Raw genomic sequence first — 27,908 nt, forward strand, 5'->3', positions numbered from 1 at the left:
CTTGTGCCCTGATCCCAGAGACTCGCCCTGGGCTCCTGTTCCTGCTCACCCGGCTCTGCCCAGTGCCAGGACACGGGAAGCCCTTGGCCATGGCCCTGCTCTTCTGCCAAGCCCCTCCTGCCCTCCCCCTGCAATAAAAGCTCTACTGCATTGCAATGTTGACTCCTGGTTTTCCTTCATCCTTCCTTTTTCCCACTCCCCCCAATCTCCTGGGTGTCCGTGAGGGCTGTTGGAATCACCCTGGGCAGTGCTCTTGGAGCCTTGGGACAGTTGGCTCCGTATGTTCCTTCTGGGGACGTTGGACCTCACTGGGCGTGGGGAACCCATCCCTCCCAGCTTCCCGTGTTCTTCCAGCAGCAGGACATGCAGGACATTGCCCGAGCCCACAGCAATGATGGGAATGTGCTGCAAGTTTCTCACAGAAACTCTTCCCGGTGCTTCCAACTCTTCCAAACTCCTGCCCGGATCCCCTGTGGTGACACTTGGCCACTGCTGTGTCCTCCTGGGCTGTGCCTGTGCCCCCGCTGAGGGCACAGAGGTGACAGGGGTTTGGTGACCCTGGCCTGGTGGCTGTGGCCAGCAGCTTGGGTGGGGTGTAGAGTGTGGGGTCATTTGTGGCCTGGTTTGGGAACATTCCTGGATCCCCCAAAGGAGTGGTGGAGCATTTCCCAGAGTGATTTTCAACATGAGGAGCAATGGGACGATTGCAAAAAATATCATTTATTCTTGTCTATCGATATGTCTGAAAATTTATTTCGGATATCAAATTAACACCAGCAATTCCCTGGGTTTGGATTTATATTTATTTGAAAGTTAATACAGGCCAGACCTAGCTGATATTGCGTCATACTCTATTCATATTATCCCAAGCATTCCAGCATAACCAATATTCAGAATATATAAAATAACATTTTAATATTAGTGATGGAATTCAGTGTGAGGAAAGGCGACAAAGGCCTGCCATGGTCTGGCCCAGAGCACGGGGCTGTGGGAAGTAAAATTCGTTTGTAAGTTCATATAGATCCATTTCAGACAATATTCTTTCGTGCTCTATTCATTTATCTCAATAGTTCCAATATATCCAATATTAACAATATGATAAATATAATTTCAGAGATGCAATTCAGTGTGAGGAAGGGCAATAAAGGGCCACCACGGAGTGGCCCAGAGCACGGGGCTGTGGGAAGTTCTCCTGCTGTTCCTGGGCAGAGCCGCGTCCCAGGCAAGGGGCGGGTGACACTGGGGATCCCAGGAAGGGCTTCTGCACCAGCAGTGGGGAGGAGGTGGGGCCAGAAGTGCTCCAAGGAGAGTGGGATCCAGAGGAGAAGTGGGAGCAGGAGGTGGTGCCAGGGTGCAGGAATGCTTGAGGGGATGGAGGCAAAGGAGTGGGAGCGGTGCTGGGGGTTGTTCTCCCTCTCCCCTCTGGAGCCAGGGCCTCCCAGGAGCCCCGGAGCTGGGCTGTGTCCCTTGGGGGGCCTCCATTTGCACCCCAATGCCCACGGCCATGGGGCTCCAGGCAGCCCTTTGGGAGTGTCCGGAGTGGGAAGGGACCTGGCGGTGTGGGCCGGGGCTCTTGTGGGGCGTCAGAGCAGGAGCCCAAAGTGGGGAGGAGCCGGGCAGGGAGAGGGGGAGAGGCCTTGTCCAGGGAGCTGAGCAGGGCCTAGCTCGGGGGAGCTCTGCTGCCCAGGGCGGGGTGGCCAAGGACAGGCAGGAGGAGTCCTGGCAGCTCCCGGTGTTCTCCTGTGCCTTGTGTGAGTGGGGCTGAGTGGGGCCTGCCTGGAAACCCCCCTGGACTCGGAGCATTGGGTGTGGAGCAAAGACCAAACGAGAGCAGGGTGAACATTGCAATGCAAGGCAGCTTTTATTGCTGTGGGAGGGCAGGAGGGAGTTGGCAGAAGAGCGGGGCCCTGTCCAAGGGCTCCCCGTGTCTCCTGGCCGTGGGCAGAGCCCAGCGGAGCATCGGCGGAGCCGCGGGAGCCCAGCTGGGGCCGTGCTGGGAGCAGGCAGCGATTGCTGCAGGGATTCAAGCGCGGCAGGAAGGCGGCAGAGCGGGGCCCTGAGCGGGCACGAGGCGTCGCAGCTCCGGCGGCCGGCAGGGCCCAAGGGATGTCCTTCCTTCAGGTGCTGGCGTGTTGGGATGTGCTGGGGGCGTTCCTGGAGCTCTCCTGGGTCTGAGGCCGCACTTGGGCTGGGGCTTAGCAGGGCCCACAGCCGCCATAGCCTCTGGAGCCCCCACAGCTGCCCCAGCCACCATAACCGCCAGAACCCCAACCACCCCCACAGCTGCCATAGCCCCCATAGCCTCCAAAGCCTCCATAGCCCCCATAGCCGCCAGAGCCCCCGTAGCCTCCACGGCGTCCAGAGGAGCCACCTCCAACGAAGGGAGCTCCTGCCGAGCCCACGGAGCTGTGCTGCGGGAAGGAGCTGAGGATGGGCCCGGGGAAGGTGACCACTGAGGCCGGGGGCTGGATCACCACCGTGGAGTCGGGGCACTGCCGCACGCAGGGCTCGTTGCAGGTGTCAGCCAGAGGGGCCGGGGTGGCCACTCCGCAGGTAGGGACACAGCAGGACATCCTTCAGACAGGCAAAGACTTCTGGAAATCACCCCCAGGAAGAGGCCAAGATGTGAGGAAGGAGTTGTGTTGAGAGAGGCAGAGAGAGATCCCCGAGAGGCTTTGGAGAGCTGGGCTTACCCGGTTGATGAGGAGAGTCAAGTGGAGGAAGCTGGATGGACTCTGCAAGGAGCTCAGCCCTTTTATACATCCCAGAGAGCCTGGGGCATTGTCCAGGGAGGGTGGGCAAAACCCCAATAATTCGGAATTCACGCTGACCAGCTTCATAAAGTGAAGGGACGCGGGACAATTCTGTCATCCACTCATTGTGGACATTGGTGTGGAAACAAATGGACAAGAGAGGGGCAATGGGAGGGACAGCCATGGCCCATCATTACATGACAGGCATGGTTCTGCTGGAGCTGAACTCACAGCCCCAATAAACCCTTGTTTTTCCCTAATCCCTCACTTTGCTTACAAAGAAGCCTGGGCTGCCTTTGGGATAAGGCTGTGCCCAGCCCCGCCACCCTGAGCCTCAGCCTGGCTGTTCCCGTGAGCCAGCAGTGCCCAGCTGGGCCTGTCCTGGGACCACAGGCAGGGTCAGCCTGGCTCTGGGGGGCTCGGCCAACACCCCCTGGCCCAGCCCTCGGGACCAGCTGGGCAATGCAGACCCTCCAGGAGGGCTCAGGCAGGACCCAGCTCACAGACACGGGGCTGGAGGAGCTGAGCGTTTCTTGATCCTGTTTCTTGATCCTGTTCCTCTGTGTTGGTGTCCCCTTACTCAGGTATCCAGCTCCTGACCCCACTCGTGTCCCACCCACATCCATGCCAAGATGGATTGTTGAAGCTTCATCTGACATGGGACCCATTTCTGCTGCTTTTTGTGTGACCGTCAAGTGAATCAGGGGCTTCACAAGTCCTCCAGTGGCAGAAAAATTCCTTAGGGATTCTCCTTCCAAGAACCCTCTGTGCCCAGCCCTGTGCCATGTGGGATGACCCTGCTTGGGCAGAAGATTGGGGCTGATGACCCTCTTCTATCCTGACCCACTCTGGGACTCTGTGGTCCTGTGACCACCCCTGCCCTTCCCGGGATGGGGCCACGTTTGGCGTTTGTGGGATGCGCCTTCAGTGGGTGGGATGGCTTCTCCCTCCCGGCGTCCCTATTTAGCAGCCTGTAAAAGGGATTAATGAGAGATGTGCTGGCTGTGCCCAGGATTTCAAAGCACTCCTGAATGATGCCCAAAACTCTCGTGCATAAGCAAAGTGAGGGATTAGGGACACGTCGGGTTTTATTGGGGCTCTGAGTTCAGCTGCAGCAACAATTGATCTTTCACGCAGTGATTGGTCACTGTCTGTCCTTCCCAGGGCCTGCTGGCTCTCCAGGGCACGTTTACTTGTTCCTAGCCCCAATTAGGATGGAGGTAATTGCCATTGCAATTTGTGTCATGAGGTTTGTCCGCTTGATTCCGTGGTGAGCTGGGGCTCCTGTCACCACCTCCTGGACAATGCCCCAGGCACTCTGGGGTGTATAAAAGATCCAAGGGCTCCACAGGTCTCCATCCAGCTTCCTCCACTTGTCTCTGCTCATTGATCGTTGTGGTAAGTCCAAGTCTTCCCTCCATCCTTCCTTCACCGTCTGTGCCTCTCTCAAGGAATCTTTGGCTGTGGATTTCCCAGGGAATCTTTGTCTCTGTGCTCCACCAGCTCTCGCAGTGCACAGTGAGGATGGTTGGGGTTATACCAGTGGGCTCAAGTCCTCTGGGAGCCTGGTGATTTGGATGTGGGAGTTTTTCTTAATTCCCATGGGCAGGCAAGACCCAGGGATGGTGAGGGAGCGAGATTTCAGCAGCCGTTTCAGCTGTGGAAGGGGTTCTGCTCGGAATGCCAGAAATGATCGAGAGCGTGTCCTGGGACACAGGCTCCAGGTGGGGGAGAGAGCCAGCAGGGATTTGGGATGAGTCCTTGGCCTGAGCCGTGGCTCTGCCTTGTCTTGCAGCTTTCCCTGCTGAACCAAAGGATGTCCTGCTCCAGCCTGTGTGTCCCTTCCTGCGGGGTGGCCACCCCGGCCCCTCTGGCTGACACCTGCAACGAGCCCTGCGTGCGGCAGTGCCCCGACTCCACGGTGGTGATCCAGCCCCCGGCCTCAGTGGTCACCTTCCCTGGGCCCATCCTCAGCTCCTTCCCGCAGCACAGCTCTGTGGGCTCGGCCGGAGCTCCCTTCGTTGGAGGCGGCTCTGGTGGCTCCTTTGGAGGCCGTGGAGGCTTCGGGGGCTCTGGGGGCTATGGGGGCTTTGGAGGCTATGGAGGCTTTGGAGGCTATGGGGGTTATGGAGCCTGTGGTGGCTGGGGCCGTGGTTCCCGGTCCCTTGGGGGTGGCTGTGGGCCCTGCTAAACCCCAAATCTCCCTGGAGTTCAGTGCTGCCTCTGCCCATGGGCTCCACCACCAGCCCCTCCTGTCTTCTGCCACCTGAGCCAGGATGAAGCTGCAGCCCCTGCTGAGGGGTGGCCCAGCAGCCCCGGGAGCTGCAGGGTCCCCATCACCTGCCAGGGTGACCCTGCAGCCCCTCAGCCGGCGCCTTTGGGGTTTCCAGCACTGCCTCCACCAGCTCCCCCCTCTCTGCCATCCCACCCAGCTGTGCTGACCCTCGGGTGAGGGTCTGCCCTGCTCTGCTCAGCTCCGAGACTCCCGACCCGCCCTGGGAAGGGGGAACCTCTGGGGTGGAGCCCTGGGTTGTGCCTTGCTGCTGCCTTAGGATTTTTGTGTTTCCAGTGCACTGTAGCTGTGCTGGTTTGTCTCTTGCTGACACTGCCTACGGCCTGCTTCATCCACAATAAAGAACCTGCATTGCATGAACGATTTCTTTTGTTATGGATTTCTTGATCCTGGCAGTCAATGAGTCTCTGACTGAGCCATGGTGTGAAATGTCCAATCGTGGAACGATAGGATGGTTTGGGTGGGAAGGGACCTTAAAACTCATCTCGTTGCACCCCCTGCCATGGGCAGGGACACCTCCCACTGTCCCAGGTTGCTCCAAGCCCCTTCCTACCTGGCCTTGGACACTTCCAGGGATGGGGCAGCCCCAGATGCTCTGGGAAATCCATCGCAGGGTCTCCCCACCCTCACCGGGAGGAATTCTTTCCAAATATCCCATCTAAACCTCCTCCCTGTCAGTTTGAACCCGTTCCCCCTTGTCCTGGCACTCCATCCTTTGGGGAAAGTCTCTCCCCATGTTCCTTGTAGCCCCTTCAGGTCCTGCAAGGCCACAGTTGGGTCACCCCTGGTCTCTTCCCAAAGCTGAGCAATCCCAGCTCTTCCAGCCTTTCCTCCCAGCAGAGCTGCTCCATCCCTCAGATCCCATCCTGGAGCCTCCTCTGGGCTCTCTCCAGCAGCTCCAGGTCCTCCCTGTGCCGGGCCCCAGGGCTGGGGCAGCTCTGCAGGTGGGGTCTCACCTGAGCGGGGCAGAATCCCCCCCTCCCCTGCTGCCCACGCTGGGGCTCAGCCCAGGACACCCCTAAATCCTTCTCCCAGGGCTGCTCCAGCTGCTTTTCCCCAGCCTGGATCCATCCTGGGGGTCTCCCCAATCCCAGTGCAGCTCCATGGCCTTGTTAAACCTCCTGAGAAGGGAATTCTTTTGCTAAAACCCCTCGTGGCAGCTCTGAAATTCTCCCAGAAAAGTCTTTCGAGCTGCGCGAGGCAGGAGCTCGGGCTGTGGCCTCAGGTAGGTGGGATCTGTGTGTGGGCTGCACATTCCTCCACCCACAAATCCACGTCTCGCTTTGGGCTTGGGAAAAAGGGATGGAAATTTGCCCTGTCCTGAGATGGAGGTGGTAAATCAAGGGCTAAGCATCACCTGAGCCCTTTCAGGACCTGCTGTAAAAGCAGCCACTGCCAGGGGTTCAGGAGGGGCCCGGGGAGTGTCAAATGCTCAGCACACATTTAATGTATAAGAAGTGTTCCTGGGATTTCGTGACATTTGAACTCCAAGAAGAAACATGGAATGTCTATAAATGAGGATAAACAACAGTGTAGGTTCAACTGAAAATAGAAGAACAGGGAAATTATTATCATAGAATGCGGGGATTTATTATCATAGAATTAAAAAATGTCCTGAGCTGGAAGGGACCCACAAGAATCATCAAAGCCCGGTTCCTGGCCCTGCAGAGACATCCCCAAATCCCAGAATGTCCCTGGGAGCATTGTCCAAACGCTCCTGGAGCTCAGACAGCCTCGGGGCTGTGCCCATTCCCTGGGGAGCTTGTTCAGTGCCCCACCACCCACTGGGGGAAGAACCTTTCCCTGATATCCACCCAAACCTCCCCTTTTTTTATGTGATAAAGGAAACCAGAAAATGTATTTTGGTACAGAAAAATTTATTTGGAAAGAGAAGCTTTCCTACAATTGTGGAACAAAACTGTACAGGATACAAAGAGCATCGTTCCAGGGGTTCAGTGAGGCTCTGGCAAATCACCAGCATCCGAGTGATGCCGCCTGTCAAAACTGGGAATTTCCCTTTTGGCGGCGTCGCCCTGTGCAATTCCGAGCATTTTAAGTCACCTCTCTAAGCTCAGTGCCAGTAAAAAATCCGGGATAAGCCAAAGCACCACGGAAAGCGGATGACTACGCTGGAAAGCTGCGGGAGAACAGCTCTAAACTAAAGGAAAAACGAGGAATGGCCACACGAGCCTGCCTTTCCCGGGGGCTGAGCTCCTGCAGCTCCTCAGGAGGAGCCGGAGCAGCCCCGGGCCCGCTGCTGCAGCTCCACCCCAAATAACAACTGGAATTTATCTAGAATTTCCTTTGCTGCTTCTTCGCACGGCCCCGAGCTCAGTACGTCCAGCGCTTCCCGGAGCGGTAGGAATTGCAGGGATGAGTCCATTGGGAAGAGTAGGTGTAGGAATATTTGGGGGCGCAGCGCGGCTCGGGACGGGCCAGCACCGGGGCTGGCACTTTGTCCCCTGCTGCCTCCAACCTGCCGGCGACCTCCGCGGGCAGCGGGGCCACGGCCGGGGGCTCAGTCACGGCCACCTCCGCTGGCTCCGAGGCTCCCACGACGGTTTGCTGGGGGTAGGTGGTGAGGATGGGCCCCGGGAAGGTGACCACGACGGGCGGCGGGTAAATGATGACCCGCGAGTCGCCACAGGCCACCACGCACGGCTCGTTGCTGCTGCTGGCCAGGGGCTGGGGACACTTGGCCTCGCAGGGGGTGGCACAGGCCAGCTGGGTGGAAGCCATCGCCCGGCGGTGGTGGGCAGCGCCTGCAATTCGTTCGCAGAGTTCAAAAACCCGAACAAAACCACCAAAAACGAAAGCAACAATCCCTCCCAGCTCCTGGCTCTTGACATTTGGCTCTAAGGGATCGTTAGAGATAATTTAGATAAAGACAAGAGTTGCGCATTTGTTTATTGACGTTTGGTTCTAAGAGATCGTCAGAGATAATTCGGGTAAAAACAAGAGTTGATCGCTTGTTTATTGCCATTTCGTTCTAATATCTCGTTAGAGGTAATTGAGATAAGGACAAGAGTTGAGCTCTTGGCTGTTGACATTTCAGTTTCAAGGTCTTGTTAGAGATGATTGAGATAAAGACAAGAATTGATCTCGTGATTATTATCATTTGTCTCTAATGCATCCTCAGATGCTTAGAGCCAATTTATCTCTCACCCTTTACTTCCCCGCACCGATTTGTTCTGAATTCCTGCTTTAAACTTTCCCTCTTTTCTCCTCCTCCTCCTCCGGGAGCAGAACTCCTCCTCTTTCCTTCCGTGCCACCTCCGAACCCCAGCCTTGCCCCAAACCCTCCCGGCCCTTGGGAGGAATTCCCGAGGACGCGTCCGAACTTGTTCCCACAGCACCTCTGTTCCTCCCACACGGGGGAAAAAAAACCCAAAAATCTGGATTTTCCACGTATTTGAGTGTGGAATAATCTGCTTAGCACCCTGCTTAATTTTTGTATTATTTCCCTTGCAGATTCCTGTTGTTTTCAAGCAGGAAAATATTCTGCTAAAACACAGGGAAAAAATCGAAAGGCTGCGAGTAAGTGGGAGTGCAAAGTGCTCGTTTAATAAGTGAAACATATAATTAAAATACTTATATAATATTATATATATAATTTTTTTACAGTGATATAGTCAACTCAAAAAAGAAAATTACAGTTTCACCTTGGGGGAATGTATTCAATCGTCTTTATTTCTTCAGGTTAAATCCTCCCACCACTCGCCTGGTGTAGCATCAGAATAGTTTTTTAAGCTTGTAAGTCAAACCTTTCGTTGTGATAATTAAAAAAATAAATGCAAAAAACCCATGCAGGGCATTTTCCTCCGAATTCCCTCAAGTTAGAACGTAGCTTTGACCTAGAGAAATGCTGAATTTAATCTCCGTGAAAGCACTTTAGAACTTTAAATCAGTTTTAAGCGTTAGAAATGAAAGTTATTAGCACAGTTACGTTAATAGGCTGTAATCATCCCTTGGTGTAGCTCGATGTGACTCCAATTAAATTAAAGATGCGCTGATTCAAACAACAGCAGAGCTGCACGTCTGGAGCTGCACCGAGCTCACTTCCAACCAGGTTTTCCATGAATTCCCCCCTCCCCAGCCGCTGAATCCCTGGATCTCGCCCTCCACACCAAAGCAGTCCTAAACCCCTCTCCCTGATCGTGCCACACAATCAAACCCGAATTTAATTTCCCCGAATATTTTTCAGAATTAAAAGACTGAAATTCCTCATTCTGCCATAATTTAAAAAGCCTTGGAAAAGCCCCCGCTTTTATTTTTGCATCCTTTACCCAGCACGGAAAGCACCTGCAGGAAAGATCTCCTAAATCCCTCAGAGCCAGAATATTTAGGCAGGGTTTAGCCCCGATTTTAAGGAGAAATCCACCAAAAGCAGAGGGAAACTCAAGGTTTTTAGAGCCGGGGAATAAAAACTTACTCAGAGAGGCAGAGAGAACAAGTCAGGAGAGGCAGTGAGAGACTCCCGGCGTGGAGAGAGTTTTTATATCCTCGCCCGGATCGCCGGGAGCGGCTGAGACACCCTTTGTGTAAAGCGCTTTAATTACTCCGGGAGCAAAGCCCGGTGCAGGGATTGCTCCTGGAGTTGCAGGAATTGTTTTGCTCACTGTTTATGATTATCTAAAGCCGCGTTAGGCAATAACCCCAAAATGCAGATGGGAACCCGCCAGGTCTTTTCATCTCGGAATTTCCTGCTTTTCCCCTCCTGATTTCATTAAGAGGTAAAAACACACCGAGAATTAATGAGGCTTTTTAGCTTATCTTGGCTAAAAACTGGAGTGCACAGGGAATCTTGGAGATGCCGGGCGTGCCAAGATGATTTTCCTAATGGAAGCACAACCAAACACTGGGAATTTGTGCCCATGCCTCGTCTAAACGCTGGAAAATCAGGGATTCTTTCCAAAATATTGATGGGATTTACAGCTGTGCTCCTCAGTCAGGAATCTGGTGCAAATCTAAAGAGCAAAGCTCGGAGTTATCTTTGGAATAAAAACGAAGCCGTTTATGAATTATGCCGATTGTGAAGTTTAAAATGAGGAGTTGATGAAACACTTTCCATAATTTATTCTTTGTGAGGTCACAGCAGCCCGGATCCTCTTGGATGTCATTATTGTGATTACCATGAGATGATTTCCCTGGATGACAAACTCCCAGAGTTTTTGAGATCCTCTTTGAAATCTCATTTTCTGATGTCTCCGGAATATTCCTGATAAGCTCCAAAGCCCTGGGGGATCTCTGGAGGTGCCTCATAAAATCGGAATAATTCCTGTGATGTCATAGACGCCCCGGGATGGTTTTGCCTCATTTCGATGTGGGCATTTCCATGCACAAAGGTTCCCTCCGGAGGGATGAGAGAGTGGACTGAGCCCCAGGAAAAGAGCACGGGGATTTTGGGAAGGTCCTCCCAGTGGCCTCTTCACGAACAGGGAAGAGCTGGGGCTGTGTGGGATTCTGTTCAGCCTTTTGGGGCCATGTCCATGGTAAAGGAATCCTCAGTTTTCCAGGATTTAATCCAGACCAGGTTGGATGGATGTTGTCTATGAGGAGGAGCTCAAAATCCTGCCAAAACCCGTCCATTTTCTTCTCCTGAAATTTTCCATGTCTCTGTTACAACCCTTTGGAATTTCTTGCTCCAAGACCTTCCCCCTTCCAAGGATGCCTCTCAAAATTCCTGTTCCAAACCAGGAGAATTAAATTATTGCTGACATGGAGCAAATGTGAAATTCATCCCAAGTGTGGAATTCACCCCTCCAAAAGGATTCTGGTGAAGTCGCCTCAGCTGATCCCTGTAGGATTTGGGAGTTCCCAATCCAGGAACCAAATCCTGGCCGGCAAAATCAGTCCCTAGAATACAACAGGACCAACCCTTCTCAAAATTCCCCAGAATCTTGTCCAGAATTTTCTACTTTCCACCCAATTTTTGTGTTGTGCTCCAGTGACTGCGGCTGATTGATCAGGAATTGTGGGGCCAGGACGAGGGGGATGGATTCAAACTGAAAGAGAGGAGATTTAGGTGGGATATTGGGAAGGAATTCCTGGCTGTGAGGGTGGGGAGGCCCTGGCACAGCTTTTCCAGGGAACTTCTGGGAAAATCCGTTCTCAAAACTTTTCCAAATATTTTTTCAGAATTAAAAGACTGAAATTCCTCATTCTCCCATAATTTAAAAAGCCATGGAAAACCCCCCGCTTTTATTTTTGCATCCTTTACCCAGCACGGAAAGCACCTGCAGGAAAGATCTCCTAAATCCCTCAGAGCCAGAATATTTAGGCAGGGTTTAGCCCCGATTTTAAGGAGAAATCCACCAAAATGAAGAAAGCGTCCGAGGCCAGGCCGGACGGGGCTTGGAACAAGCTGGGATTGTGGCAGGGGTGGAACTGGGCGAGTTTTAAGCTCCCTTCCAGCCCAAACCATTCCGTGAGTAACAAAGGGAATAAAGAAGGAGCGCAGACTTGAAACCCCACAACACAGAGCCTTAATGTCGTCGGGGCCCATTAATCCTAAATTGTTTTAGAAAATTACATCCCTGTGCAGGGCAGGGGCGGCTTTAATGACAGCCAGGGTGGTTTTTGTGACCGAACCGGTTCCGTGGGGCTGCAGAGCCCCGGGGCTTGGCTGGTCCAGCTGAGTCAGGAGCGCTGCCTAATGAAGGAATAATCAAAGGACGAGGATTTGGCGTGGGTGCTCCGCTGCTGGAGCTTTGCAGCCCTCGCTGTCCTCACTTCAAAGAGGCTCTGCCCGCTGACATCACCGGGACAAACATCGCATCAGCAACAATTCCGCCCACGAGGCAGGAGGAGCCGAGGTGCAGCTCCGGAGTGGTGGCAGCAGGTAATTAATGGCAATTAAATTGTCACTCAGCGTCCGGATCCACGCGTTTCTGCACTAGCAGGAATTCTGATTTCGCACAGCGCCAGTGAAAGTTGAATAATCCCCAAAATCTGAGGCGGTGACCCCCGGCCTAATCAGGACAAGGGCAGAGATGACCTCGGTTGACCTGCTCGGAGGTGATTGTCCAAGAGGAGGCGTCACCCGGGCTGGGGATAAATCCCAAATCTGCACAGGCAAGGGATTCCTGGGTCCGTGGAACCTGCCCAGGCCCCAGAGCACGCCCAGGGTGGTGCATCCTGCGGGGCATCTGCAGAGAAACCTCCCCAGTCCCAAATTCCTGCAGCAGGAGGAGGGTGGAGCAGAAGTGCGGCTCCTGAATGAACCATCCGTGGGGTGGGTGCGAGGCAGGGAGGGTCTTCTCCGAAAATATGTGCCAGGTCGGGAGAGCAGAGCCTTTTCTGGAGGGTTTTTTTGGTTGATAAAAAAGGGAATTTTTCTTTTAGGACGGTCCAGCCTTGTCAGGACCCCGAGGTGTTTGGGGCATTGAGGTTCACTGGGGTTTTTTAGTCTTTCCAGGGCTTCACAGAGCAGCCAAGCCCCCTAAATTCAGCAGCAGAACCCAGGATTTGTACTTTTTGTTCACTTCCAGCTGGGATTAAACCCGATTTTAAATCCTGAGCAATGACTGAGACCTGATGGCAGGATAAACTCAGGGAAATAAATGTTGGAGGAGAACAAAGGGAAAGGGAATGAAGGGAGGAGGCAGAAGAAAAACCTCTCCCTCAACATGTGCTGACCAGAGCTGTACTGAGATGTTTTATTTATATCTATTTATATATATTTATACACATATAGTTTTATTTTTATATATTTATATATTTAAATATTTATGCATTAATATATTAATATATTAATATATATATTATCTATTAATATATTTATATAAAATATATTTATATATTTATATATTTATATTAACATATATTTATGTATTTGTATATTTATATTTTTTATATAAATACGTGTATATATTTATATTAAAATATATAAATATACACAAATATTATATAAATACAATGTAAATATAACATAAGTATTATATAAAAATATAAAAAATATTCAAATTATGCACATTATGTATAAACGTTGTGCATAAATATGATACATAGATATGATACATTTATATATAAATATAAAATTACGAGAAAATTGAAATGCCAGGTTGGTCCGGGCAGGAAAGCAAATTCAGTTATTTAAATGATATAAAATCTGCTTGGAGCACACCTGAATTCCTTGGTTTTTTAAATTCATCCTGGTTTTTGGTGTTTGGGTGGAGCCCAGAGCCAGGCAGAGCCCCAGATCCGAGGCCCTCTGGTGACTTTCCGTCTCCCTCTGCTTGCCCCAGGTGGCATTGCACAACCTGCCTCAGCTTCCCCACAAATCCCCAGGTTTTTCTTCTCTCAGCCACTCCAAACTCTTCGTTTCAGAGCACAAAAAGGGTGCCCGTTTTTCTTCTGTCCCATGATAACCCTTGAGTTAGGAAAAGGCACCAGGGGGGGCTCCAGGGAAGCTGGAGAGGGATTTTTCCTCAGGAACTGCGGGGACAGGACGCAGGGAATGGGGTCAGAGTGACAGAGGGGAGATTTGGGTGGGATATCGGGGAGAAATTGTTCCCTGGGAGGGCCTGGCCCGGGTTATTCCATGGATTCCCCCATCCCTGGGAGTGTCCCAGGCCAGGTTGGAGCCACTTGGGATAGTGGAAGGTGTCCCTGCCCTTGGAAATAGATGAATTTCGAGCTCCATTCCAACCCAAACCATTCCAACATTCCATTCCATGACGCCGCGAATTTCTATCTGCTTCAATGTATTTATAAATAGGGATGCTGAAGGTGCCGCTCATTTTCCCGGAGTTAGGCATAGGATGAATCCCAGGCTGGTTTGGGGTGGAAAGACCTTAAATCCCATCCCATTCCACCCCTTCCCGTGGGGCAGGGACACCTCCCACTGTCCCAGGCTGCTCCAAACCCCACAGACCAATGTGGGTTCCGTGTCCCTCCGCTTTGTCCTGTCTGAGGTGTCACATTAAAAACAAAGCCTGCCCCGTGTTGGCTGTGACAAAACAACCCCAGGGGTGATCCCTGATCATTCCTGGGATAACCCAACCTGGGAAAAGGTGCTGGAGGAGCTGTTGGCACCAGCAGGGCAGAAATGGATGTGGGAAAATAAAAGGCCCAAACATCCCTGATCTGTAATGTGGGGCCTGCAAATGTCGTGCTGCCTTCCCAAAGTTCTTTGGAATTTATTGCCACTTGGCTTTGGAATTTATTCCCACATGTCTTTGTAATTTGTTGCCACTTGGATTTGGAATTTATTCCCACTCGATTTTGGAATTTATTCCCACACAATTTTGTAATTTATTCCCGCTTGGATTTGGAGTTTATTCCCACTTGTCTTTGGAATTTATTTCCACTTGGATTTGGAGTTTATTCCCACTCGGGTTTGGAGTTTATTCCCACTTGTTTTTGTAATTTATTCCCACTTGGATTTGGAGTTTATTCCCACTTGGATTTGGAGTTTATTCCCACCCAGCTTTGGAATTTATTCCCACTTGTTTTTGTAATTTATTCCCACTTGGATTTGGAGTTTATTCCCACTCGGTTTTGGAATTTATTCCCACCCAGCTTTAGAATTTATTCCCACTCGGTTTTGGAATTTATTCCCACTTGGCTTTGGAATTTTCCCACCCGGCTCCCAACAGGGTGGATTTACCCAGTGAGTTCCTCCCTCCGGGGGAAATCCCACACGAGCTCCTCCGGTTTTCAGGAGGATTCACGGCAGGGAAAGCCGGGGTTATTTAATCAGGAGCAAACCGCAGGAATGTAAACAAAGGATGCAGGAGGAGGACCCGGGTATTTTTAGCAAGCTGAGGGTGTGGCAGCTGCATCTGCTGGGAGTCACCCTGGTCCTCCTGGGGTGCTCTAGGGTGACAAATTCTGGCCAGCACCGGCCTCTGTTGCCACCAGCGTGCCCTGGGGGGCTGAATTTAATGGAAATTCAAATGCTCAGGGGCTGGAGTATTAACAAAGCACCATTAATGAAGTGTCTGTGCCTAATTAAGTGATGTTATCACCTGGTATTTGAACAGCTGGAGTATGATAAGACATGGTTTGATTCGTCCCATCTTCTGTTTCGATGTTTAGGGTAGGAAAAGCAAAAATAGCTCAAAGATGAGGATTTGGGATTTATTTCTTCTAAATATCTGTAAATGTTTCTGTCAGAACGTTCCTTGAGAGGGCAAAACAGAAACTTTTTATGAAGAAAATAAAAGAAAATGCAAATTTAGGAAATGAGGGAAGAATAAGAATATGATGAATTGGCGCGGTCTGTGCTGGTCCTGCACTTGGGGGAAGCTCCTCTGGAGGTGGAGGGGGAAAGGCAGGGATGTCAGGGGGGATTGGGAATGGAGATTCTGCTTGCTGGAAAGGTGATGAACATTCCCTTTGCACATTCCAGGGTTTTATCAGCTGCATCGGATCTCTGCAGGATAGGAAAGGTCTGATTCCAGGACTCCTGAGCTGGGTCACATGAGGGAACTCTACACCAGGCACTTTGCCTATGGAAATCCAGCCACAACAGTCATGAATATTCTGAAACTCCTTCCTTGAGGACACTTGGAGATTTCCCAGGGAATAATTTTGCCCCTTCTGACCCTCGGAGAGGCACTTCCCATGCTGGAGGTAGTTGGGATTACAAATCTGATTAAATCAAACCTCAGGCACTGCAGGAGCTGTGAGAGGGAGGAAAACCAGAGTAAAACCTGACTTTAATCCACAGTCTGGGCCTGAGAGATTCCCATTCCTGCAGCCCTGTGGAGCTTCCCGGCGCTGCCACCACGTCCTGCACGCGCCACCTTCCTTCAGAGCCCTGGGCCCTGGGGCTGCTGAGGGAATCTGATGCCATGAAGAGTTTTTGCCTTTTCTTTTATACCCCTGTTATACCTTTTTACAACTTCTGTATTCCTAGTGCTTTTTGCCTACATTCTTGGACTTGTTTGTTAAGCTGAGAGATTAAACATTTTAGAAGCTTCGTAGTTAGGGATCAGTGTGCCCCAGACCCCAAGGTCCTCTCCAGAACATATTCTGTAAACTAAGATAGAACCATTAGGGGAAGGTTCCTTGAGGAGGGGGGCTCACTTGAGCCTCTCATTGGGGAATCTTTGATAGATCTGCTAATTAGTAAAACCTATAATGTTATACCCAATGTTGGGGGGACAGGGAGACACAGAGATAGACTCGACGGGGTGCATCTCGATGCATATGACCTGGACGTGTACACCTAAGGATCCTTAAAATAAACACCAAGGTAAAATCCCTTTTCCCCTTCTAACCGTGTATGACTCTTGATTTTAAGACCAGGAAAAGGCATCAAATCCATAGCCAAATTTCACGTGGGACACGGATTCCAGGGCACTGGGGGCCGCTGAGCAGCGCAGGCGTGGCGCAGACCCCAGCGGAGGTGACGGAGGAGAGGCAGCATCCCCTCCTTGGTCCAGGGAGCAAAAATCTCCCGTCACAGACTCTGGGACAGTCCCTGGGGTGAATCTGTGGTTGCAGAGGAGAAGAGGAGGTTGTGTGGAGACCGCAGAGCACCTCCAGGTTCTGCAGGGGTTCCAGGGAAGCTGGAGAGGGACTTTTCCTCAGGACAGGACACAGGGAATGGGGTCAGAGTGACAGAGGGGGAATTTGGGTGGGATATTGGGGAGAAATCGTTCCCTGTGAGGGTGGGGAGGCCCTGGCAGAGGTGATTCCATGGATTCCCCATCCCTGGAAGCATCCTGGGCCAGGCTGGAGAGCCCTGGGACAGTGGGAGGTTCCCTACTCATGGCAGGGGGTGGAATGAGAGGATTTTTAAGGTCCCTTCCCACCCAACCCATTCCATGCTCCTGTGGGGGTGGATTGTAATTTATTAACTTTATTAACAAACCATTGCTGCAGTCAGTCCATGGGGCCATCCAAGATACTCAAAATACCCAAACATCCCAGATTCCTGCCCAATGAAACCCTGGGATGATGCAACTGCATCCCTGAGGGGAAGTGAAGTTTGGCTCCCACCACCTTGGAATTTCTGCCAACTCCTTCCCCAAGCACCGGGGCGTGCAGAAGCTGATTCCCTGAAAATCCAAACCAGCTCCTGACGAAGAAAATGCAAAATAACCATCTTGAAAAACCGCCGCTCCCAAAATCCCCATCCGTGTGTTTCTGAAGTGCAGCTGTTGCTCAACATCTGGATGTCCAAATCCAACGTGTTTGTGTTGCAATGCTCTTGTGTACAAAGATAATTAATGTTTGTGGAGCATTCTCTGTCATTAGGGGAAGGATTGTTCAGGAGCTGGGGCTGATTTACGGACAAAGCAGATTTGCAGATTTCAGTTGTGGATTCCAAGAATTTAAATGGATTCGTGTGGACAGAAAGGCCCGGGGGGGGGGAGTGAGGGAGGGTGGTGGAAACGGGATTCCCTGGAAATTCCAGTGGGGGAACGTGAGCTCATTAATTCTCGGCTTAATCACTTCTCGCTATTACCAAATATATATATATATATATATTTATAATCTTTATTTATTTCACATTTTAAGCTGCACATCCCCACGTTGCAGATTGTCCTTGCCTGGCTTGTCCCAGGGAAGGTGACAGGTCCTGCCCGCACACGCCTGACCCAGGATTTTTGTCCTATTTTTGGGGAACAGCCTTGTGAGTCGGCTGGAAAATTCATTCCAGGGCTTCAATTAATTTAGAAAAAAAGAATCTGCATTTTTGTGCTGGGCCCAGCAGCATTTCACACCGAAATCCAGGCTGGATGAACTCTTCGAAAAGGCAAAATCTCATCAGTTTTGAGTGGTGGTTTGGTTAATGCTGATTTGGGGCTGTTGAGCCTCAGGAAAAGGCCCCAAAGTCACTGCTGGGACTCACAAGGGTTCAAAATAAAATGTAGAGGAAGAAGTTTTCCGTCAGAACTGGAGTGACAGGACAAGGGGGGTGGGTTCAGACTGAAGAAGGGGAAATTTGGGTTGGATTTTGGGAAGGAATTGTTCCCTGTGAGGGCGGGGAGGCTCCGGCACAGGTTATTCCATGAATTCCCTGTCCCTGAGAGTGTCCAAGGCCAGGCTGGAGCCACCTGGGATAGTGGGAATGTCCCTGCCCATGGAACTGGGGTGGGATTGGATGATCCTTGGGGTCCCTTCCACCCCAAACCATCCTAAAAAAGCAAAACCCAAAAGTGCATCTGCATGACAGCATTTAATGGGAATGAGAAGCTCAATTTACAAGTGCAAAACTCGCTGGAAAGGATAAAATCAAAGAATTCCAGGACTTCAGGAGGGTCCACAACAAATCCCCACTCCCATGATTTTCATAGATTTGAGAAGAAGGATTTTGCAAAGAGATTTGCTCTTACAATTGCTGTAAATATTTTGATTTTGGTTGGGTTTTTTTCCCCTGGCTCGCATTAAATGAGATAAAGGCAGGAAAAGAAGCTGGGAGAGCGTTACAAGGCGGGGCTAAGCAGGAATAAAGCACAGCAAGGAGCTACAAATTCCTAATTTTCAGAAATGCCAAGTAGAGTGGATTTATTTATTTCCTTTTTATGCTGGTTCAGCAAAATTTACAAATGAGGAGGAATTTGGATAAAATTTAATTTTGGAACCCAAGATTTTCAGTCGTATTTTTTTGGATGGATTTTATAATTTTTTATTTTGAGAGAAATTGATAATAAAACGTCCGGGTTGGCATAAAAACGAATTTATTGACACACAGCTTTTAGCAAACCAAAAAAAAAAAAAAAAAGAAAAATAGAGATCTATTTTTTAAAATCTTGTTTCTTGGGAAATTCTGGGCTTTGGTTTGTCCCAATTTGGAATGAGGTCAATAGAGAAATTTCAGTTTTCTCGTAGTTTGGAAATTCTAGTCCTCGGGCAGGTCTAGTGCCAGGAATCCATGGATTTGTGGACTCCATGGGAACCTCGGGAGCTCGGCACTTCTACAATCCAGTATCCATAAACTTAGTCGGGCTCTGTCTGACTGCTCAGTTGTGCTTTTCAGTCTATCCACAGATATCCAGGCAGGGTTTAGGTTGGCCTGCAAGTTCCACAACAAAACAGTTGCGATAAGTGAGGAGGAAAAGGATTAAAATTCCCTGGATCCCAAAAGGAGAACCCGGGGTTAAAACCTGACCCCAAACCACACCTACCCCTAAACCCATGGGATCCCCTGGGGCCCAGGAACTTCCTGAGGTCCAGCAGAGCCGTGGATCCCACGATGGTCTGCTGGGGGAAGGTGGTGAGGGTGGGGCCGGGGTAAATCACGGAGTAGGGGGGCAGGTCGGGCTCCACGATGTCCACGATGGTGTCGGGGTATTTGATCACGCAGGTGTCGTTGCAGGTCACGGCGAAGGGCTCGGGGCACGCCAGGCCCGCGGGGAGGCAGCACTCGTGGAAGGGAGACATGGGGCAGAGGCAGAGCTGGAAAACAGCGGGAAAAGAGGGAAAAGTGAGAAAAACCATCCTCGGTCGAGCAGGAAATTTCTGTGTTAAATAGTAAGGTTTTGGTAACGTGGTTATGGGGATTTTTGGCCAATTGGGAATTCCAGAGCTCAGGTGGGAGTTGAGTGTTCGTCCAGGAATTCCAGCCGGGAATTCTTGTCCTTCCTGAGAAACCCTTCTGAACTTCCTTGTTGTCAATAAAATGGTATTTTTTAGACCACCACTATTTTAATCCCAAAAAGCTTTTATCCTATTGCTTCTCTTCCCAGGATTTTCAGTGTGTCCCTCCCACTCCTACAGCCAATGGAAACCCTACTGAAAACCACAACTCCCAACTCAATCCCAGATTTTAAACTTGGATTTCAATCCTCATTTAAATCCCAAATGTGGAGGCTGGAGCTTGTTGCCTCCTCCCACCCGGTCCCAAGTGGAACAGTGAGATCCAGGCTGGAGATCCACCCATTTTTTATGGGTCTCATTAGGGACCAGCTGGATATTTGAAATCCCAGAGCTCTTTAAACCGAGCCCGATATTGAGGCCAGATTTTTTCTGGGCATTGTTTAATTACAGATTCAAGGCCGTGCTTGCCCTGGATTGTGCCCACACGAATTGGGCAAGGAAAACATAGAGGGAGAAGGGATAATTTTCCTCACTTTATCTCCCTGAAGCTGCTGGGGAAGAAATTAAGGACTGGCAAAGTGGGGGCTTGAAGTGATTTCCTAAATAAGTTCCCACTTCACCCCGGGAATCTGCGGGGGAGACAAAATCCAGGGGGGATTTCTGACGTCTCCACCTGAACATCCTGTTTTAACCTTCTCAGTCCTCAGGGAATTCTGAGGTTTTTTCCAATGCATTCAAGTCCAATCTCCTCTAGACTTGAAGGTGAGGAAAAGGCAACCACGGAGGATTTTTCCAGCGGGGTGATTTTGGCTTTGGGAAAAGAAGATTGGTCTGAGGGTTGGGATTATCGAGTAGTTCAATGCAGACAAAGAATTTGGCAAAGCTCATCCCAGAACTCCTGAAAGGAGGTGAAAAAGGAGCACTTGGATGTTCCTTCTACATTGGGAATTCAACACTAGAAATGTATTTTCACCCAAACCAGCAGTAAAGTGGCTTTCGAGTACGGAAAATCCGTGTTCTGCTCTCTGTAGGATTGGGAAAATATTTAGGACAGTTTCTCCAACTTAAAAGACACCGGAGGCTCCTGGAAGACAGCTGAGGGTGGGAACATGGTAGAAATTAAATTTTTAATGACCATTTCTTTAATGACGCCGAGTCTTTAGAATATGAAAAGAGCACCATGGAATTATTGAGATCCTTTAGGATTCAGAGGGAGTTTTCTGTGCCCTCCCTGGTTTCCATGAGCTGAACTCTCCCCTCTGAAATGTAAAACTTCAATTAACTCCGAACTAAAGGATAATAGAAAGGCTCTTTCTGGCAAAAACACCCCCTCGTCCTTTCACGAGCTCACCCTGTCATTTGATATTCAGATAGCAATAATAATAATAATAGTAATAATTGATTTAAAATTCAGTAATTGAGTCAAAATTGACTTACCCGGATCACCCAAGGAGAAGAGTAAAAGAAAAGTGATTAGGAAGCTTCTACGTAGCAAATGCTTTTATACCCGTCCCCAAACCGCCTGGAGGATGTGACACCCTCTTTGCATGAAGTCTTAATTAGTTGCAAAACAAACTTTGCTGCCTGCATAACTTCTGCAAGTAATGAAACTGTTTTGCTCCCTGTTTGTGTTTGTTCCCTCTCGGAGCTTCCCAGAGCGTGCTACGCCCTCGGGGCAGGATTCACTTTGCCCTTTCAAGGGCCAGAAAAGGGCTTGATCTGCTCCTAATTAACCACATTTCAGTTATTTCAGGGCCTGATCAAGGGTTCTTTTATTTGCATTGGGTTTTCCCTCTCAGCTTCTGTGGAAGGGATTCCAGGGAGGTGCAGCGGCATCATTTCCTATCAGGGAGCAGCGTTGTTTTTATGATTTCCCAGGGTGGATGGGATTTTTTTATTCCAAAAACCCTCCCAAGGCATTAACTGTACCCCTACACAGCTGGATATCCATGGATAAGGAGAACAATAAATCCCTAATTCCATAATTCTCGATAAATTCCATAAATTCTCAATAAATCTTGAATTTCGCGGCATCAGCCTCTCTTGGACTGAACTCCTCTGAACAGGGCTGACCCCAGCGAGAAAGCTCTGCCTTATCTTCCATCTGCTCCTTACAAATCCTGGGATGGGGTTTAAGTGGAGCAGCTGGATTTGCTCCTGGGCTCCGCAGGGTTTGACCCCGGTGCAATTAAAGGCACCCAGATCCCACCCACGACTTCTGGCTCCTGACTCAAGGTGAAGTCACCGAGTGTCACACGGTTTTGTTTGTTGGGGTTTTTTTCCCCCCCTCCTCTTCCCCCAGTTTTTGGGTTGTAAAGGATAAAACTGTGGGAAAGGGAAGGTTGGAACTGGTTTCCATCCAGGTTTTCTCGGACAGAATTAAAGGGGAAAAAAGTAGGCAAGAAATTGTTCTGTCCTGATGAAAACTTAATTTAACACAAATTGGAGATTTAAGTTTAATATAAAACCATGAAAATATTGGAGAAAACCGGGGTGGGCAGTTTATCAACATTTTTGAGTGAGCAGACATGGGTTTAAAATATTTTAAAAAATACTTTAAAGGGGAAATCAATGTCAGAAAAATCATAATAAAGAGACAAATTAGGATTCCCACAGAAAGAGATTTCTGAATGAGCCACTGGTTGTGCAGCCAGGAATATTTTGGGATAACAGTCCCCCAGACAGTTCCATTTATTTATTTTCTACATAAAAGGTGTCCTTAATTTAAATCCTATTGGAATACCGGGATAGGGCTCACTTAAATATTTGGGGACACCCTTAAAAGCACAATTCCAGCCTCTGTGTTGCATCCTCGATGCCCAAATCTGCATAAACCACTTGGGATCAGCCCGAACCCTTCTGTTCCCAGCTTCCCATAAACGCTTTTGCCTTAGGACCCCTCTCGGGCTGCAGATAATTTATGCTGGGGGGGGGGGAAGGGGGAGGGAAAATTTAAAGTAAATAATAATTAGGAACAAAGGGAGGCAGGGAAGGAAGGCAGCTCAACTTCCTGGCACCTCGCAGTGGCTTCACTTAGAATACGAATCCGAGGAAAGAGAAATAAGAATTGTGGATGTCCCATCCCTGGAAGTGTCCGAGGCAGGTGGGGATGTCCCAAGATGTAACTCTAATTAACCTGCCTAAGGTTCTATGAAAGCTGAAATGTCATAGATGAAGGTACAAAGGGACACTAATGCACATTTCTATATTTTTTTATTTTTATATTTTTATTTCTAAATATTTTTGTATTTTAATATTTTAATATTTTAATATCTTAATATATTTATTATTTTATCATTTTATAATTGTATAATTTAATAATTTAATTTTTATATCATTTTTATATTTTTATATTTATATATTCATATATTCTTAGATTTCTATATTTTATATTTTTATAATTTTATAATTTTATATATTATATTAATTTTATAATTTTATAATTTTATAATTTTATAATTTATATTATTTTTATATTTTGACATATTGATATTTCTATATTTGTATATTTTTATATTATTTTTATATTTTTATATTTCTATATTTTATATTTTTTATATTTTTATAATTTATATATTTTATATTTTTATAATTTTATATTTTTATATTTCTGTCTTTTTATATTTTTATCTCTTATTTTCTTTCAGAATCCACATATGAAGATTTGGTTCTTGCCCTTTAACCCCTTAACACTCTTTGTAAAGATAACAATTAACTGTATCTACATAAAATTCACACAAGGTGCTGCCAGGTGATGCTGGCATTCTGTGAGCCCTCCCCCAGACACTGCTCAGTGCTCCGTGTTCATTCCATTCCCCTTTTCCAGCCCCTTGCGCCGCAGAACATTTCGGGACACCTGGGGATTTCTGCTCTCTCTGCGTTTTTGGGCCCTCTACAAAAAGCTCCTTCGCCCTTCCCTCGCAGCCGAATTTTCCGTTGCCTTTGGCAGATTTTAATTCCAGTTATTATCTGGGTTTAGCAGGGAAGCACGGGAGGCAAATGAATTGTCAGAGGTCACCCTGGGAGCAGCTGGAAGAGCCTGGAGTGAAGCGGGCCCTCCTGGCTGACATTTATCACCTTCCCAGCCACCGCAATTCCAGCAGCTCTCGGAAGCCTTGGCTGCCGTTCCATTGGATCCGTGGGGCACAGGAGAAGTCCCCACAGCCAGGAATCGGCGGATTGGAGCTGGGAAAGAAAGGAGTGGGAGTTCCATCCTCCTGGAAACACCAGGCGGGGATTAAGGGAGGGGCTGGGAGCGCTTTTGGACGAGTCCTGAAATGGCTTTTCCAGTTTGACACCGGAAATCTCTGGCACGGGGAGTGAACACGGCCCTGGGTTTTAACAAATTATTCTGTTTTAGAAGTGCCCTTTATAGTCACGTTCTCCCAATGTGTTGTTTTATGGAATTATGGAATGGTTTGGGTGGGAAGTACCTTGAAAATCATTTTATTCCCACCTTCCACTATCCCAGGTGGCTTCAGGCCCTGCCCAAGCCAGCCTTGGACATTTCCAGGGATGGACAATCCACAATTCCCTGGAAAACCTGCACCAGGGCCTCCCCACCCTCACACAGAACAAATTTTTCCCTAATATCCCCCTCAGAATGAACAGTGAACTTGGATTTCTTTCCATTTTCCCTTCTCCATCAGGCAAAAAGAAAAAAAAAGAGCTGAGTTTTCCAAAGGTGCTTAAAGCCTTTAAGGCCCAATCCCTAATTAATCCAGGCCTTTGTTTATGTCTTTCGAAACCTAAAGCTGCCGCTTAAGAAATCTGCAATTACTGGGGCCCTGCAAATTGCTCACGATGGGGTAATGATCCCCAGTCAGAAAATAATTCCTTTTTAATGAAACTCCTTCCTCAAAAATCATCCCTTAGGAAAGACTTGGTTCCCAAGGAATAATCATATCAGTGTGGATTTATCTGCTTTTTAACAGCTAAAGAGGGGGGGAACCAAGCAAATTTATAATAATAATAATAAATAAAAACAGGAGGGTGAAGCTGCGGGAATTTTCTTCAATTAATTGAAATATTAACGAAGCCTTTTGTGTGTGTGTGAGGTCCTAATTAATTCCAGGTTAATTTTTCAGGACTGAGTTCTGCGTTCTCTCGGTGTGGGTCACACCAGCAGCCTCGTTTGCATTCTCTGACCTTCCCACTCTGCTCAGGTTCCCTCATCAGGGATGTTTTCTATCCTAGAATTCCAGAATAATTGTCTTTTTTGGACTGTGAGGCTCAGAATCAAACTGGAAAGCCAAATTCTCTGCTCAAATCATTCCCCTGCCAAGCCCCAAAATCTTTATTAAGTCTTAATAAAGGGTTTTTATTTGTTATTTTTATATCAATCTGAAAAATTCAGCTGTGAGACCTTTCCTTAAATCCAAAATTAACCGTGAGTGATCTCCGCATTTTGATTTAACAATTATTCCCTTTTTGTGTAATTCCTGAGAAATCAGTGCTGTCCAAGGACATCCAGGTTTTCTCTGGAACAAATTCCAGCATTTGCCTGTTCTGGGAAATCTGGCAGAAGTAAAATACCAGTTTTCAAATCAAAATCAAACCAGAGAAAATATTTATAATTATTAATATTATATTTAGAATAAGTATTATTATAAACTTAATGTATTTCTAATACAATATTATTTCTAATACATATAATTAATATTTATCATTTATATTATTTACAATATTTTATTCTTATTTCTAAGTATCAATATTATATATTTATTATAGTTATATTTAAAATATCTATTTATGACCAGAGAATGCCCATTAACAACCTTGCCACGTCCTTCAGGGTGACTTTGTGACTCCCTTTCAGAGCTCTGCAATCCTGCTGGATCCCTAAAAGCTGCTAATGAGTGTTTTACATGAATAAATCATTAATGAGAGTTTGCAAAGAGCTTGGAAATCCTTTAATCTGAAACTTCCTGGGGCCGTTCCCGGGGACTGGCGTTGCCTTGGGAACTTTGCAGAGTCACCCATTTTTGCAGGAATAACTCCAAGGAGGGGCCTTTTTTTTATTTCTCATTCTTTTAAACGGGATGAGTTGCTAAAGGAGGGGAAATAGGAATAAAAAGGGGAAATTAAATGATTTTCAGGGAAAGGGGATGGAGCATGAGCCCTTTTCCTCCTGAAATCTCCCAATATTCCCGCTTATTTCGGGGTGCCCCAGCAGTGGGGAGGTGGGGGCGAGGGAGGGAATTTTCCCTGCTCCAAACCTTCTCCAAGCAGGAATGATGAGGCTCTGCTGCAAAATGGCACCTCCTGCCCAGATTTTTTGGAGGGAAGGAGCGCTAAAATTAAGGAGCAGAAAAACCCCAATTCCTTCTCCGTATTTATGGGGTGATGTGACCCTGGAGCCCTGGGGGAGGACTTGAGAGACGGCCTGGAGCTGGTGGAGCCAGTCCAGAGGAGGCTCCGAGAGGATCAGCGGGACGTAGGAAAGGCTGAGGGAATGGTTCTGCCCCCACAGAAATTGGGGTTTTATTTCTCATTCTTTCAAAAAGGCCATTTCTGGCCACCCCCACTGTGCCCTCGGGCTTCGGTTGCTGCCTGAAATGCCTCTTTGGGCATCACTCTCAATTAAAGCTCTGCCAGGGCGAAGAGCTGCACCAAGGCTGACAAAAAACCTCATCCCCAAGCCTATTTTGGGGCTGTTTTGGCAAAAAAACTGCAGCTTTCAGCCCAGGGGATGAGTCAGGGAAAGTGCCCAGTGCCCCCTGAGCTCTGCCCTTCCCTACACCCAGATTTCCTGCCTGGAGCTGTTTACCTGCTCCTGGTTTGCTCCTTCAATAGAGCAGTAATTTTTTTTTTTTTTCTCTTTAAATCCCTCTAAATGACGAGGTGTGACGGGGAGAGCCCCGAGGCGGCGACTCTTACAGCAGAGCTGCTCATCCTGCGTGCACCAAACGTCCCAGTCCCAGGTGCTCATTAATGTGTCATTATCCCGAGCATGGAATTGGCTTCGGACACCCGTGGCGGGTTGAGCAACAAAAGCCCTTAAAGATAAACAGATCAAAGCTCAGCTGTCATTCCAGTAATCAGCTCCTAATGAGGTCAGGATTCTTGGCCTCGTAAGGCTTTTTTTTAAAAAAATTTGTTTGCAACACTGTATCCATGTTAAATCCCAAGAATGGAATAAATTTAATGGAATAAATTCTGTTAAATGGATGGAATAACCTGGATGAAGGGAGGGGCAAATAAACTCCATTCCCTGGGATTCACAAATCCATTCCGTGGGCTGGTGTTATCACAGCGATTGCCCGTCAGTGTGTGAGGAGGGGTTACAGGAATCCATGGAATGGTTTGGGATGGAAGGGGCCTTAAAGATCATCTCATTCCAGCCCTGCCATGGGCAAGGACACCTTCCACTATCCCAGGCTGCTCCAACATGGCCTTGGACACTTCCAGGGGTGCTTATCCATGGAATAACCTGTGCCAGGGCCTCCCCACCCTTGCAGGGAACAATTCCTTCCCAATATCCCATCTACATTTCCTTTCTGTCAGTCTGAACCCATTCCCCCTTGTCCTGGCGCTCCAGGTCCTTGAGAATTGTCTCTCCTCATGTTCCTTGTAGGCCCCTCCAGGTCCTGGAAGGCCACAGTTGGGTCACCCCAAAGCTTCTCGTCTCCAGGCTGAACAATCCCAGCTCTTCCAGCCTTTCCTTCCAGCAGAGCTGCTCCATCCCTCAGATCCCATCCTGGAGCCTCCTCTGGACTCTCTCCAGCAGCTCCACGTCCTCCCTGTGCCGGGCCCCAGGGCTGGGGCAGCTCTGCAGGTGGGGTCTCACCTGAGCGGGGCCCTGTTGGTACCCCCCCATTCCCACCTCACTTTGTTCCCAGTGCTGCTGCGTGAAATCGTCGTAAGAATCCCAAGTAGCCTTGGATCTGTTCCAGGGGCTTTGTGGGAGGTTGTTACAACACACAAAACAACTTTTTAATGAAAAAATTAATAACCCTGGGTTCTGACGCTGTCAAATGTTGTCTGCCCAGGGAGTAACCAAATTTCAGCTGACGTTACTGCCCGAGTGACAAAACCATCCCAATTTTGCATTGTGGCTGCAATATTTCCATGGCTGATGCACTTTGTGTGTCTCAACCATTAATGAATATTTGGGATTGACTTTGAAGTTCTTCCCTTTCAAGAAGCCAAAGCTTCAATTGTTCTCCAGCCCCGGGGAGCTGCAGACAGACACCTCTGAGGCTTGGGAATATGGGATGAAGGTAAATGAGAGATGGAGGTTCTGATACTGCTGGGAGGAAGCTTCAAGTGAAATGTCCTTTTTTGATTAAAAAAATACTTTGTAAAAGAATTCCCATCGGTTGTGGAATCATGGAATGGTTTGGGGTGGAAGGGACCTTAAAGAT

General features: G+C 48.6%; 3 protein-coding genes across 3 annotated transcripts; 1 reads left to right on the forward strand and 2 right to left on the reverse strand.

Moving 5' to 3' along the window:
- Positions 1 to 2,195: 2,195 nt before the first annotated feature.
- Positions 2,196 to 2,573, reverse strand: LOC116436267 (claw keratin-like). Its single transcript, XM_032093321.1, has one exon. It carries the CDS (start codon positions 2,571 to 2,573, stop codon positions 2,196 to 2,198), a length of 378 nt encoding a protein of 125 aa, XP_031949212.1.
- A 1,996-nt stretch (positions 2,574 to 4,569) lies between these two features.
- On the forward strand, positions 4,570 to 4,944 carry LOC116436271 (claw keratin-like). Its single transcript, XM_032093324.1, has one exon. The coding sequence runs from the start codon at positions 4,570 to 4,572 to the stop codon at positions 4,942 to 4,944; it is 375 nt and encodes a 124-aa protein (XP_031949215.1).
- Positions 4,945 to 7,377: 2,433 nt separating this feature from the next.
- On the reverse strand, positions 7,378 to 7,785 carry LOC116436262 (beta-keratin-related protein-like). Its single transcript, XM_032093315.1, has one exon. The coding sequence runs from the start codon at positions 7,783 to 7,785 to the stop codon at positions 7,378 to 7,380; it is 408 nt and encodes a 135-aa protein (XP_031949206.1).
- Between the last annotated feature and the right edge of the window lie 20,123 nt (positions 7,786 to 27,908).

This window comes from Corvus moneduloides, chromosome 29 (genome assembly GCF_009650955.1).
Source record: "Corvus moneduloides isolate bCorMon1 chromosome 29, bCorMon1.pri, whole genome shotgun sequence".
Lineage (NCBI taxonomy): Eukaryota > Metazoa > Chordata > Aves > Passeriformes > Corvidae > Corvus > Corvus moneduloides.